This window comes from Heterodontus francisci, chromosome 8, assembly GCF_036365525.1.
Source record: "Heterodontus francisci isolate sHetFra1 chromosome 8, sHetFra1.hap1, whole genome shotgun sequence".
Lineage (NCBI taxonomy): Eukaryota > Metazoa > Chordata > Chondrichthyes > Heterodontiformes > Heterodontidae > Heterodontus > Heterodontus francisci.
The window spans coordinates 51,344,029-51,359,214 of record NC_090378.1 but is presented as its reverse complement, the minus strand read 5'-3'; the positions used below and the strand labels follow the sequence as shown (position 1 = coordinate 51,359,214).

General features: G+C 49.9%; 1 protein-coding gene across 3 annotated transcripts in view; it reads right to left on the bottom strand.

The window, feature by feature from the left end:
• Positions 1–15,186, bottom strand: part of eps15 (epidermal growth factor receptor pathway substrate 15) — a 217,462-nt gene that overhangs the window by 31,782 nt on the left and 170,494 nt on the right. For all 3 annotated transcript variants that reach the window (XM_068037147.1, XM_068037148.1, XM_068037145.1), the window contains exons 18-19: positions 6,878–6,968; positions 5,625–5,669 (exon numbers count right to left, since the gene is read on the bottom strand). In XM_068037147.1, the coding sequence (XP_067893248.1) occupies positions 5,625–5,669; positions 6,878–6,968 (136 nt within the window). The remainder of the gene's footprint in view (positions 1–5,624; positions 5,670–6,877; positions 6,969–15,186) is intronic.

The window sequence follows — 15,186 nt, the reverse complement described above, 5'->3', positions numbered from 1 at the left end:
ACGGTCCTGCCACCTGATGCCAAGTATTCTCCGGAGGCAGCGAAGATGGAATGAATTGAGACGTCGCTCTTGGCTGACGTACATTGTCCAGGCCTCGCTGCCATAGAGCAAGGTACTGAGGACACAGGCCTGATACACTCGGACTTTTGTGTTCCGTGTCAGTGCGCCATTTTCCCACACTCTCTTGGCCAGTCTGGACATAGCAGTGGAAGCCTTTCCCATGCGCTTGTTGATTTCTGCATCTAGAGACAGGTTACTGGTGATAGTTGAGCCACTTCCAGAGCGTGGTCGCCAATATTGATGGATGGAGCATTTCTGACGTCCTGCCCCATGATGTTCGTTTTCTTGAGGCTGATGGTTAGGCCAAATTCATTGCAGGCAGCCGCAAACCTGTCGATGAGACTCTGCAGACACGCTTCAGTGTGAGATGTTAAAGCAGCATCGTCAGCAAAGAGGAGTTCCCTGAAGAGGACTTTCCGTACTTTGGACTTGGCTCTTAGGCGGGCAGGGTTGAACAACCTGCCCCCTGATATTGTGTGGAGGAAAATTCCTTCTTCTGAAGACTTGAACGCATGTGAAAGCAGCAGGGAGAAGAAAATCCCCAAAAGTGTGGGTGCGAGAACACAGCCCTGTTTCACGCCACTCAGGATAGGAAAGGGGTCTGATGAGGTGCCGCCATGTTGAATTGTGCCTTTCATATTGTCATGGAATGAGGTGATGATACTTAGTAGCTTTGGTGGACATCCAATCTTTTCTAGTAGTCTGAAGAGATCACGTCTGCTGACGAGGTCAAAGGCTTTGGTGAGATCAATGAAAGCAATGTAGAGGGGCATCTGTTGTTCACGGCATTTCTCCTGTATCTGATGAAGGGAGAACAGCATGTCAACGGTCGATCTCTCTGCACGAAAGCCACACTGTGCCTCAGGATAGATGCGCTCGGCCAGCTACTGCAGCCTGTTTAGAGCGACTTGAGCAAAGACTTTCCCCACTATGCTGAGCAGGGAGATTCCATGGTAGTTGTTGCAGTCACCGCGGTCACCTTTGTTGTTATAGAGGGTGATGATATTGGCATCGCGCATGTCCTGAGGTACTGCTCCCTCGTCCCAGCACAGGCATACCAGTTCATGTCGTGCTGAGAGTATAGCAGGCTTGGCACTCTTCCAAAAGTTAGAGCCCATGCAATAAAAGGGACAGCGAAAGCATAAATACGAAGTTGGCTGAGTGACAGGAAACAGAGTAGTGGTGAATGGTTTTTTTTCACACTGAAGGAAGGTATAAAGCGGGGTTCCTCAGGGTCGGTGTTAGGACTCCTGCTTTTCTTGAAAGATATTACTGACCTAGACCTGGGTGTACAGCGCACAACTTGAAAATTTGCTGATAACACAAAACTTTAAAGTATTACGAACTGTGAGGAGGATAGTGATTAACTTCAAGAGGACATAGACTGGTGCAATGGGCAGACAAGTAGCAGATAAAAGTTAATGCAGAGAAGTGTGAAGTGTTTCATTTTGGTAGGAAGAATGAGGAGAGGCAATATAAGTTAAAGGGTACAATTCTAAAGGGGGTACAGGAGCAGAGGGACCTAGAGGTATATGTGCAAAAATCATTGAAGGTGGCAGGGCAGGTTGAGAGAACAGTAAATAAAGCACAGGGGACCCTGGGCTTTATAAATAAGGGCACAAAGTATAAAAGCAAGGAAGTTATGATAAACTTGTATAAAACACTGGTTTGGCCTCAACTGGAATAGTGTGTCCAGTTCTGGGCACCACAAATCAGGAAGGATATAAAAGCATCTGAGAGGGTGCAGAGAAGATTCATGAGAATGGTTCCTGAGATGAGGAACTTCAGTTAGGTGGATAGATTGGAGAAGCTGTTCTCCTTGGAGAAGAGAAGATTAAGAGGTGATTTGATAGAGGTTGTCATGCAGGTCCCCACCTGTCAAGAATGAGGCACATGTATTTTGCCACATGGACATTAAATTTAAAAAACTGTTGCAGGGAAGAAAAGAAGGTCTATTACAAGGGGTTGCCAAGCCCCTGACTGGAAAGACATTTTTTTTGCAGACTAGCAGATAGTGTTGAAACAAAGGAAGCAGTCCCTGCTCCCCAATACACAAAAGAGACCTGGTCAAACCAGTTGGTCACCTGCTGGCCAACTAGGGGAGTTTTAAATTGGAGAAACAGTGTTTGAAGACAGAAAGCTGTTTGCTTCTGCACTTGAAAAGACCTCTCTCCTGTCTGCTCTCATCTCGTTCTCACCAGCTTCGGAATCCATTGAAGACATACGAACCCTGAGAGAGAAAAGTCTCCTACATGAACAAGGTTTAAGAAGAATAAGGGGAAAGGAAATTATGATGCGATTAGGCAAGATTTAGGATGCGTAGGATGGGGAAGGAAACTGCAGGGGATGGGAACAATCGAAATGTGGAGCTTATTCAAGGAGCAGCTACTGCGTGTCCTTGATAAGTATGTACCTGTCAGGCAGGGAGGAAGTTGTTGAGCGAGGGAGCCGTGGTTTACTAAAGAAGTTGAAGCGCTTGTCAAGAGGAAGAAGGCGGCTTATGTTAGGATGAGACGTGAAGGCTCAGTTAGGGCGCTTGAGAGTTACAAGCTAGCCAGGAAGGATCTAAAGGGAGAGCTAAGAAGAGCAAGGAGAGGACACGAGAAGTCATTGGCGGATAGGATCAGGGAAAACCCTAAGGCTTTCTATAGGTATATCAGGAATAAAAGAATGACTAGAGTTAGATTAGGGCCAATCAAGGATAGTAGTTGGAAGTTGTGTGTGGAATCAGAGGAGATAGGGGAAGCGTTAAATGAATATTTTTTGTCAGTATTTACAGTAGAGAAAGAAAATGTTGTCGAGGAGAATACTGAGATTCAGACTACTAGGCTAGATGGGATTGAGGTTCACAAGGAGGAGGTGTTAGCAATTTTGGAAAGTGTGAAAATAGATAAGTCCCCTGGGCCAGATGGGATTTATCCTAGGATTCTCTGGGAAGCTAGGGAGGAGATTGCAGAGCCTTTGTCCTTGATCTTTATGTCGTCATTGTCGACAGGAATAGTGCCGGAAGACTGGAGGATAGTAAATGTTGTCCCCTTGTTCAAGGAGAGTAGAGACAGCCCTGGTAATTATAGACCTGTGAGCCTTACTTCGGTTGTGGGTAAAATGTTGGAAAAGGTTATAAGAGACAGGATTTATAATCATCTTGAAAAGAATAAATTCATTAGCGATAGTCAGCACGGTTTTGTGAAGGGTAGGTCGTGCCTCACAAACCTTATTGAGTTTTTCGAGAAGGTGACCAAACAGATGGATGAGGGTAAAGCAGTGGATGTGGTGTATATGGATTTCAGTAAGGCGTTTGATAAGGTTCCCCACGGTAGGCTATTGCAGAAAATACAGAAGTATGGGGTTGAAGGTGATTTAGAGCTTTGGATCAGAAATTGGCTAGCTGAAAGAAGACAGAGGGTGGTGGTTGATGGCAAATGTTCATCCTGGAGTTTAGTTACTAGTGGTGTACCGCAAGGATCTGTTTTGGGGCCACTGCTGTTTGTCATTTTTATAAATGACCTGGAAGAGGGTGTAGAAGGGTGGGTTAGTAAATTTGCAGATGACACGAAGGTCGGTGGAGTTGTGGATAGTGCCGAAGGATGTTGTAGGGTACAGAGGGACATAGATAGGCTGCAGAGCTGGGCTGAGAGATGGCAAATGGAGTTTAATGCGGAAAAGTGTGAGGTGATTCACTTTGGAAGGAGTAACAGGAATGCAGAGTACTGGGCTAATGGGAAGATTCTTGGTAGTGTAGATGAACAGAGAGATCTTGGTGTCCAGGTACATAAATCCCTGAAAGTTGCTACCCAGGTTAATAGGGCTGTTAAGAAGGCATATGGTGTGTTAGCTTTTATTAGTAGGGGGGTCGAGTTTCGGAGCCACGAGGTCATGCTGCAGCTGTACAAAACTCTGGTGAGACCGCACCTGGAGTATTGCGTGCAGTTCTGGTCACCGCATTATAGGAAGGATGTGGAAGCTTTGGAAAGGGTGCAGAGGAGATTTACTAGGATGTTGCTTGGTATGGAGGGAAGGTCTTGCGAGGAAAGGCTGAGGGACTTGAGGTTGTTTTCGCTGGAGAGAAGGAGGAGGAGAGGTGACTTAATAGAGACATATAAGATAATCAGAGGGTTAGATAGGGTGGATAGTGAGAGTCTTTTTCCTCGGATGGTGATGGCAAACACGAGGGGACATAGCTTTAAGTTGAGGGGTGATAGATATAGGACAGATGTTTGAGGTAGTTTCTTTACTCAGAGAGTAGTAAGGGCGTGGAACGCCCTGCCTGCAACAGTAGTAGACTCGCCAACTTTAAGGGCATTTAAGTGGTCATTGGATAGAATTATGGATGAAAATGGAATAGTGTAGGTCAGATGGTTTCACAGGTCGGCACAACATCGAGGGCCGAAGGGCCTGTACTGCGCTGTAATGTTCTAATACTGGGCCCCAACGAAAAGCAAGATCTACCGACAAGCAAGGACTACAGCGAGCTCGAAGCACAGTAACAAAACCTCCCCCCCCGAGTTTGCCTTAAACCTCTCCACTATTTTGCTTCGGCTCTTTTGTGTCTCTATTTGCACGTGCGTATCGCATAAGCCTGCTAGCGTGGAGCGCGGAGTGTATCCGTAGGCGTAACCAAATTAAAGTTTAACTTTTAATAAATTTCACTTTTCTTCTTCAAAACTAAGAAAGCCTGTTTGTGCTCATTTCTTTGCCTTACAATTGGAAAGCGGTGAACAAGGATTCACCAAGGGGAGCTCAAAATACGGTGTGTTAAAAATAAAACCCTGTTACAATAAGACCAGGTGAAGACTGAAAGAGACCCCTAGACACCTTTCTCACCTGCTTGTAACAACGTGTTCAAAATCATGAGGGGTCTGGATAGAGTAGATAGGGAGAAACTGTTCCCACTGGCAGAAGGATCGAGAACCAAAGGATACTGATTTAAGGTGAGTGGCAAAAGAAGCAACGGAGACATGTGGAAAATCTTGTTTACACAGCGAGTGGTTAGGATCTGGAATGCACTGCCTGAGTGTGTGATGGAGGCAGACTCAATCGTGGCTTTCAAAAGGAAATAGGATTATTAACTGCAGGACGATGGGGAAAATGCGGGGGAGTGGGATTAGGTGAGTTGCACTTACGGATAGCTGACAGAGACACGACGGGCCAAGTGACGACCTTCTGTGCTGTAACCATTCTGTGACTGTAACTTATAATTAGAATTTGCACTGCAGACATGTCAAACAATTTCATGCTGAGAAAATCTAAATGTTACTTTACATATCTGAACTGCTGCCAACTGAAGGGTGGGCAAAAGGCCCAAACTCATTAAGTACATTAAGCATTACCAAGGCTGTCCTGCTATAGGTCACATTACTCCTCACCAGATATATTTGATGCTCTAAGGCTGAATTCATAGCTGAAGACTGCTTCCAGCTATATTTTACAACAACTGCCATTCCCATATGCCTGCTTCCAACTACCACTAAGAGGTAGAGAGGTAGAATCAGCTTTGGACAAATGCAAGCAGAGCTTGTCGAAACTGTTGCAGATTGAAGTGTACCATTGAGTGCTTTTCTTACCTGCAATATCAACTTTTCCAAATGGATCATCTTTAAAGGGATCACCTTCAAAAATAATTGAATAAAATCATATTAAAAAAGCTAACAGTGTCATAAGGGATTAACAGAAATTATGCTGAGTTAATGACAGTTTTGTCATTAATTGTGATGGATTAACAAGTATGTCTTGGGAACATATGCTTAGACTTCAGTTCTGGCTGGAGATCTAAACTGTGGGTGTATTGCGAATTCATGTCATCTACAAACAACAGTGTATCATTAACATCCATGAAAGGGCTGCTTCATTCAAAAAGGTATGCTACTTATCACACAAAGAAATATATGCTATTAAGAAGATTTTAACCCTTTGTTAACCTATTTTTTCTTCATATTGTTTTTAAGTTCTATGCTCTTAATATTTCATTGTGTCTCAGAAACAGCATTTATAAGGGCAGGCTTTGGATCACGGGAGAAAGTCCAAAGTATTGCAATGCATTGCTGAAGAGGGAGTCCACCAGAGTGAGCTACACATTGAGACTGAAACATTCAAGGAGTTAGAGTTTGATTGACTGATGTTTGAGCCTCTTCATTCAGATAATGCCCAAGTACACAACATAAGCTTGTTTCAGAATATCTCCAACTTCTTGGAGATTTCCAGCACACAATAGATAACTTTATGTATAAGATACAAGTTTTTTCCTCAAATTATGTGTCATCAATTTTACAAGTCGGTTTTATAGGGAATTAGAATGGCTGCTTGAAGCAGACAATTTTTTTCCAGCCTTTGTTTATTCAGATGGTAGTAGCTTTCTTCTGGAAAATTGAACAAATTAACATGATTGATTACAATGAAGCTTTTTTCATAGCAACGAGATGATATGACAATCATTTAAAGTGTAATGGATGTGATACATACAAAACTTTTAATTATACGGAAAAATTTCTTGGTTATTAGTTCAAACATTTTATGATGAGTGCAAAATAACCAGTATGCGGCAATATAAATGCTACAGTTCTACTTTCAGGCCATGCAACATGACAGTCACAATATACAATGAGAACCAATTTCTGAACATATTAAAGCCGAGAAATGCAAGATCCATCCAGGAGGCCATATCACTCCGTCTGAGCATCCCAATGAACTGAGTATAACTGGATAATTTATAAAATGAGTACTGAGTCGGCTCTGAGTGAGCAGCCTCAGAAAACAAAAACAAAAAAATAACTATTGGGAATTTAAAACTCAAAAGAACAAGATAAAAATTTGAACTTACTTCCAGTGAAGGGATCTGTCTGGAAGAAATCCAGGTTTGGGTCTGGAATAGTGTTCGAATATTCAGTAGCTTTCATATCAAAAAGGTTTTCCTACAAGAATTAAAAAGATATTAATGCATAAATTTACATACTAATTAATTTTGGCCCAGATTTTGCAGTCAGTGGTGAAGCAATGGCACTCATGGCTGACCTCGAAGAAAGCTACCCACATAGATCTAACTATCTCTATGGCGTGCATTTCCCTTTTCCTGATGTCTGTATGAATCTGACTTTAAGTCAAGGGGACCTACAGGCATCCAGGAAAAGTTATGCTATCAAGCAAGATAAGCAGCCAATAAAAATGAAGTATTTTCACAGACAGCAAACTAGGAAGTAAAATGCAGTGAACTTTCAATTAAAATTTTACAAAGAATGAAATAAATGATACTGACATACACATGAGATGAAGATAGAAGCAGAAACATCAAACTTTTAAAAAAAAATTTTAAAAACATGATTTGTACTGGATTGCAGTCTGGGGTAACTTCAACAGCAACACACTTATGGGGAAGCATAGAATCACCACTGACAGCAACTTCTGGATTTAGCTATACATGTGTGGATTTGAGACATTGATGTCAGTTTCAAAGGTGTATTGCGCTGAATGCCAACACTTTTACAATCATACCTACCTCAAAGTCTAGACCATTAGAACCCTTCAACATGCAACACATCATCAAAAATGCTAGCTAGCTATGTTTTATATCCAGAACAAAATGTTTACAGTCAAGTTCTATCTTAAGAAGCAAAAAGTCTTCAATGAAAATTGTTCAAACTTACTTCAAACCTAATATATTAAATATATTGCTCTACAGAGAGCTGGCATGGACTTGATGGGCCAAATAGCCTCCTTCTGTGCCGTAATGACTGTATGATGCAATATTACAGCTAAGAAATGCTCGATTTTGCAGAATAACAACCATATTTCCATCACAATTTCAGCTAAGTAACATGCCTCAACTAGGTTACAATCTCTGGATTACTCCGTGCCAGGTGCCAGTGAGGCTAGAAATAGGAAGATAGTGCAGCTATCGTGGCTGAGCAGCTGGTGTAGAAGGGAGGGTTTCAGATATCTGGACCATTGGGCTCTCTTCAGGGACAGATGGGACCTGTACAAGAAGGACGGGTTGCATCTAAACTGGAGGGGCACGAATATCCTGGCTGCAAGGTTTGCTAGCGTCACTCGGGAGGGTTTAAACTAGTAAGGCACGGGGGTGGGAACCAGAGCAGTAGGAAAGCTAGTGAAATAAATGAGGAGGACATCGTAAATAAGGCCAGTAGGACTAAGAGGAAGAGCAGGCAGGGAGATGTTGCTGAGCACAGCGGGACTGGTGGTCTGAAGTGCATTTGTTTCAAAGCAAGAAGTTTAACAGGTAAGGCAGATGAACTTAGAGCTTGGATTAGTACTTAGAAATATGATATTGTTGCTATTACAGAGACTTGGTTGAGAGAAGGGCAGGATTGGCAGCTAAATGTCCCAGGCTTTAGAAGCTTCAGGCGGGATAGAGGGGGATGTAAAAGGGGTGGGGCAGTTGCATTATTGGTTAAGGAGAATATCACAGCTGTACTGCGGGAGGACAACTCAGAGGGGTCATGCAGCGAGGCAATATGGGTGGAGCTCAGGAATAGGAAGGGTGCAGTCACAAGGTTGGGGGTTTACTACAGGCCTCCCAACAGCCAGCGGGAGGTAGAGGAGCAGATATGTAGACAGATTTTGGAAAGATGTAAAGGTGACAGGGTTGTGGTGGTGGGTGATTTTAACATCCCCAATATTGACTGTGCCTCGCTTAGTGCTAGGGGCTTGGATGGGGCAGAATTTGTGAGGAGCATCCAGGAGGGCTTCTTGAAACAGTATGTAGATAGTCCAACTAGGGATGGGGCCATTCTGGACCTGGTATTGGGGCATGAGCCCCGCCAGGTGGTCGAAGTTCCAGTGGGGGAGCATTTCGGGAACAGTGACCATAATTCCATAAGTTTTAAGGTACTTGTGGATAAGGATAAGAATAGTCCTCGGGTGAAGGTGCTAAATTGGGGGAAGGCTAATTATAACAATACTAGGCAGGATCTGAAGAATTTAGATTGGGGGCAGCTGTTTGAGGGTAAATCAACATCTGACATGTGGGAGTCTTTCAAACGTCAGCTGATTAGAATCCAGGACCAGCATGTTCCTGTGAGGAAGACAAACAAGGTTGGCAAGTTTCGGGAAGCTTGGATAACACGGGTTATTGTGAGCCTAGTCAAAAAGAAAAGGGAAGCATTTGTAAGGGCTGGAAGAGACGAAGCACTTGAGGAATATAAAGACAGTAGGAAGGAACTTAAGCAAGGAGTTAGGAGGGCTAAAAGGGGTCATGAAAAGTCATTGCCAAACAGGATTAAGGAAAATCCCAAGGCTTTGTATACATATATAAAGAGCAAGAGGGTAACCAGGGAAAGGGTTGGCCCACTCAAGGATAGAGATGGGAATCTATGTGTGGAGCCAGAGGAAATGGGCGAGGTGCTAAATGAGTACTTTGCATCAGTATTCACCAAGGAGAAGGACTTGGTGGATGAGGAGCCGAGGGAAGGGAGTGTAGATAGTCTCAGTCATCTCATTATCAAAAAGGAGGTGGTGTTGGGTGTCTTGCAAAGCATTAAGGTAGATAAGTCCCCAGGGCCTGATGGGATCTACCCCAGAATACTGAGGGAGGCAAGGGAGGAAATTGCTGGGGCCTTGACAGAAATCTTTGCATCCTCATTGGCTACAGGTGAGGTCCCAGAGGACTGGAGAATAGCCAGTGTTGTTCCTTTGTTTAAGAAGGGTGGCGAGGATAATCCAGGAAATTATAGGCCGGTGAGCCTTACGTCAGTGGTAGGGAAACTATCAGAGAGGATTATTCGGGACAGGATTTACTCCCATTTGGAAACAAACGAACTTATTAGCGAGAGACAGCATGGTTTTGTGAAGGGGAGGTCGTGTCTTACTAATTTGATTGAGTTTTTTGAGGAAGTGACGAAGATGATTGATGAAGGAAGGGCACTGGATGTTATCTATATGGACTTTAATAAAGCCTTTGACAAGGTCCCACATGGCAGACTGGTACAAAAGGTGAAGTCACACGGGATCAGAGGTAAGCTGGCAAGATGGATACAGAACTGGCTCGGTCATAGAAGGCAGAGGGTAGCAGTGGAAGGGTGCTTTTCTGAATGGAGGGATGTGACTAGTGGTGTTCCGCAGGGATCAGTGCTGGGACTTTTGCTGTTTGTAGTATATATAAATGATTTGGAGGAAAATGTAGCTGGTCTAATTAGTAAGTTTGCGGACGACACAAAGGTTGGTGGAGTTGCGGATAATGATGAGGATTGTCAGAGGATACAGCAGGATATAGATCGGTTGGAGACTTGGGCGGAGAAATGGCAGATGGAGTTTAATCCGGACAAATGTGAGGTAATGCATTTTGGAAGGTCTAATGCAGGTGGGAGGTATACAGCAAATGGCAGAACCCTTAGGAGTATTGACAGGCAGAGAGATCTGGGCGTACAGGTCCACAGGTCACTGAAAGTGGCAACGCAGGTGGATAAGGTAGTCAAGAAGGCATACGGCATGCTTGCCTTCATCGGTCGAGGCATAGCGTATAAAAATTGGCAAGTCATGTTGCAGCTGTACAGAACCTTAGTTAGGCCACACTTAGAATATTGCGTGCAATTCTGGTCGCCACACTACCAGAAAGACGTGGAGGCTTTGGAGAGGGTACAGAGGAGGTTTACCAGGATGTTGCCTGGTCTGGAGGGCATTAGCTATGAGGAGAGGTTGGAAAAACTCAGATTGTTTTCACTGGAACGACAGAGGTGGAGGGGCGACATGATAGAGGTTTACAAAGTTATGAGCGGCATGGACAGAGTGGATAGTCAGAAGCTTTTTCCCAGGGTGTAAGAGTCAGTTACTAGGGGACATAGGTTTAAGGTGTGAGGGGCAAAGTTTAGAGGGGATGTGTGAGGCAAGTTTTTTTTTTTTTACACAGAGGGTGGTGAGTGCCTGGAACTTGCTGCCAGGGGAGGTGGTAGAAGCAGATACGATAGCGACGTTTAAGAGACATCTTGACAAATACATGAATACGAAGGGAATAGAGGGATATGGGCCCCGGAAGTGCAGAAGGTGTTAGTTTAGGCAGGCATCAAGATCGGCGCAGGCTTGGAGGGCCGAATGGCCTGTTCCTGTGCTGTACTGTTCTTTGTTCTTTTGTAATACCAAGTGATTCCTGACAACGCTGGCCAGCGCCGACGTCATCAGGCTGCGCCACAGTGCGCACATGCGCAGACGGTCTCCTGCTCTCTGCGCATGCGCTGCGTTCCGGCTTGCCAGGACCCGTTTGTGCATGCGCTGGTGACGTCATCGTGTTACGTCGTCTTCCTCGGGCAATGCGCCAGGTTGGCCTCTGCGCATGCGCTTCATGCAACGCCACCGGATATTCACGCATGCGTCAAAGCTTTGGCGCGAGTTTTTGAAAGTGGAAGGAGGAGAGGTTTCGTCGGGCTCTCTCAGCTCTCCCCCCTCCCTCAGATCTCTTTTCCCCCCCACCCCCCTTAGCTCTCTCCACCCCCCTCCTCAGCTCTCTTTAACCCCCCCCTCAGCTCTCTTTTCCAACCCCCCTCCCCCTCAGCTCTCTTTCTCCCCCCCCTCAGTTCTCTTTCTCCCCCCCCACTCAGCTCTCTCTCTCCCCCCCTCAGCTCTCTCTGCCCCCCTCAGCTCTCTTTCTCCCCACTCCCTCCCCCTCAGCTCTCTTTCTCCCCACTCCCTCCCCCTCCGCTCTCTTTCTTCCCCCCCCTTCCCCTCAGCTCTCTTTCTCCCCCCCTTCCCCCTCCCCCTCAGCTCTCTTTCTCCCCCCCTTCCCCCTCCCCGTCAGCTCTCTTTCTCCCCCCCCCTCCCCCTCAGCTCTCTTTCTCCCCCCCTCCCCCTCAGCTCTCTTTCTCCCCCCCTCCCCCTCAGCTCTTTTTCCACCCCCCTCCCCCTCAGCTCTCTTTCTCCACCCCCCTCCCCCTCAGCTCTCTTTCCCCCTCCCCTCAGCTCTCTTTCCCCCTCCCCTCAGCCCTCTTTCCCCCAGCTCTCTTTCTCCAACCCCCCTCCCCCTCCCCCTCAGCTCTTTCTCCACCTCCCCTCCCCGTCCCCCTCAGCTCTCTCTCCACCCCCCCTCCCCCTCAGCTCTCTCTCCACCCCCCCTCCCCCTCAGCTCTCTTTCTCCCCCCTCCCCCTCAGCTCTCTTTCTCCCCCCTCCCCCTCAGCTCTCTTTCTCCCCCCTCCCCCTCAGCTCTCTTTCCCCCCACCTCCCCCTCAGCTCTCTTTCCGCCTCCCCTCCCCCCTCCCCCTCAGCTCTCTTTCTCCCACCCCTCCCCCTCAGCTCTCTTTCTCCCACCCCACTCCCCCTCCCCCTCAGATCTCTTTCTCCCCCCATTCCCCCTCCCCCTCAGATCTCTTTCTCCCCCCATTCCCCCTCCCCCTCAGCTCTCTTCCCCCCCCACTCCCCCTCCCCCTCAGCTCTCTTCCCCCCCCACTCCCCCTCCCCCTCAGCTCTCTTTCCGCCTCCCCTCCCCCCTCCCCCTCAGCTCTCTTTCTCCCACCCCTCCCCCTCAGCTCTCTTTCTCCCACCCCACTCCCCCTCCCCCACAGATCTCTTTCCCCCCCACTCCCCCTCCCCCTCAGATCTCTTTCTCCCCCCATTCCCCCTCCCCCTCAGCTCTCTTCCCCCCCCACTCCCCCTCCCCCTCAGCTCTCTTCCCCCCCCACTCCCCCTCCCCCTCAGCTCTCTTCCCCCCCCCCACTCCCCCTCAGCTCTCTTTCTCCCCCCCACTCCCCCTCAGCTCTCTTTCTCCCCCCCACTCCCCCTCAGCTCTCTTTCTCCCCCCCACTCCCCCTCAGCTCTCTTTCTCCCCCCCACTCCCCCTCAGCTCTCTTTCCCCCCCCACTCCCCCTCAGCTCTCTTTCCCCCCCCCACTCCCCCTCAGCTCTCTTTCCCCCCCCCACTCCCCCTCAGCTCTCTTTCCCCCCCCCCACTCCCCCTCAGCTCTCTTTCCCCCCCCCCACTCCCCCTCAGCTCTCTTTCTCCCCCCCCACTCCCCCTCAGCTCTCTTTCTCCCCCCCCCACTCCCCCCTCTGCTCTCTTTCTCCCCCCCCCACTCCCCCCTCTGCTCTCTTTCTCCCCCCCACTCCCCCCTCTGCTCTCTTTCTCCCCCCCACTCCCCCCTCTGCTCTCTTTCTCCCCCCCACTCCCCCCTCTGCTCTCTTTCTCCCCCCCACTCCCCCCTCTGCTCTCTTTCTCCCCCCCACCCCCCTTAGCTCTCTCCACCCCCCTCCTCAGCTCTCGACCCCCCTCCCCCTCAGCTCTCTTTAACCCCCCCCCTCAGCTCTCTTTTCCAACCCCCCTCCCCCTCAGCTCTCTTTCTCCCCCCCCTCAGTTCTCTTTCTCCCCCCCCCCACTCCCCCTCCCCCTCAGCTCTCTCTCTCCCCCCCCTCAGCTCTCTCTGCCCCCCTCAGCTCTCTTTCTCCCCACTCCCTCCCCCTCAGCTCTCTTTCTCCCCACTCCCTCCCCCTCCGCTCTCTTTCTTCCCCCCCCTTCCCCCTCAGCTCTCTTTCTCCCCCCCTTCCCCCTCCCCCTCAGCTCTCTTTCTCCCCCCCTTCCCCCTCCCCCTCAGCTCTCTTTCTCCCCCCCTTCCCCCTCCCCCTCAGCTCTCTTTCTCCCCCCCTTCCCCCTCCCCGTCAGCTCTCTTTCTCCCCCCCCCTCCCCGTCAGCTCTCTTTCTCCCCCCCTCCCCCTCAGCTCTCTTTCTCCACCCCCCTCCCCCTCCCCCTCAGCTCTCTTTCTCCACCCCCCTCCCCCTCAGCTCTCTTTCCCCCTCCCCTCAGCTCTCTTTCCCCCAGCTCTCTTTCCCCCAGCTCTCTTTCCCCCAGCTCTCTTTCCCCCAGCTCTCTTTCTCCAACCCCCCTCCCCCTCCCCCTCAGCTCTCTTTCTCCACCTCCCCTCCCCGTCCCCCTCAGCTCTCTCTCCACCCCCCCTCCCCCTCAGCTCTCTCTCCACCCCCCCTCCCCCTCAGCTCTCTTTCTCCCCCCTCCCCCTCAGCTCTCTTTCTCCCCCCTCCCCCTCAGCTCTCTTTCCCCCCACCTCCCCCTCAGCTCTCTTTCCGCCTCCCCTCCCCCCTCCCCCTCAGCTCTCTTTCTCCCACCCCTCCCCCTCAGCTCTCTTTCTCCCACCCCACTCCCCCTCCCCCTCAGATCTCTTTCCCCCCCACGCCCCCTCCCCCTCAGATCTCTTTCTCCCCCCATTCCCCCTCCCCCTCAGCTCTCTTTCCCCCCCACTCCCCCTCCCCCTCAGCTCTCTTTCCCCCCCCACTCACCCTCCCCCTCAGCTCTCTTCCCCCCCCCCACTCCCCCTCAGCTCTCTTTCTCCCCCCCACTCCCCCTCTGCTCTCTTTCTCCCCCCCACTCCCCCTCTGCTCTCTTTCTCCCCCCCACTCCCCCTCTGCTCTCTTTCTCCCCCCCACTCCCCCTCTGCTCTCTTTCTCCCCCCCACTCCCCCTCAGCTCTCTTTCTCCCCCCCCTTCCCCCTCAGCTCTCTTTCCCCCCCCCACTCCCCCTCAGCTCTCTTTCCCCCCCCCACTCCCCCTCAGCTCTCTTTCCCCCCCCCACTCCCCCTCAGCTCTCTTTTCCCCCCCCCCACTCCCCCTCAGCTCTCTTTTCCCCCCCCCCACTCCCCCTCAGCTCTCTTTCCCCCCCCCACTCCCCCTCAGCTCTCTTCCCCCCCCCACTCCCCCTCAGCTCTCTTTCTCCCCCCCCCCACTCCCCCTCAGCTCTCTTTCTCCCCCCCACTCCCCCTCTGCTCTCTTTCTCCCCCCCCACTCCCCCCTCTGCTCTCTTTCTCCCCCCCACTCCCCCCTCTGCTCTCTTTCTCCCCCCCACTCCCCCCTCTGCTCTCTTTCTCCCCCCCACTCCCCCCTCTGCTCTCTTTCTCCCCCCCACTCCCCCCTCTGCTCTCTTTCTCCCCCCCCACTCCCCCCTCTGCTCTCTTTCTCCCCCCCACTCCCCCCTCTGCTCTCTTTCTCCCCCCCCCCACTCCCCCTCCCCCTCAGTTCTCTTTCATCCCCCTCCCCCTCAGCTCTCTTTCTCCACCCCCCCCCTTCAGTTCTCTTTCTCCCCCCCCTCCCGCTCCCCCTCAGCTACCTTTCTCCCCCCTCCACCGCAGCTCTCTTTCTCCACCCCCCCTCCCCCTCAGTTCTCTTTCTCCCCCCCCTCCCGCTCCCGCTCA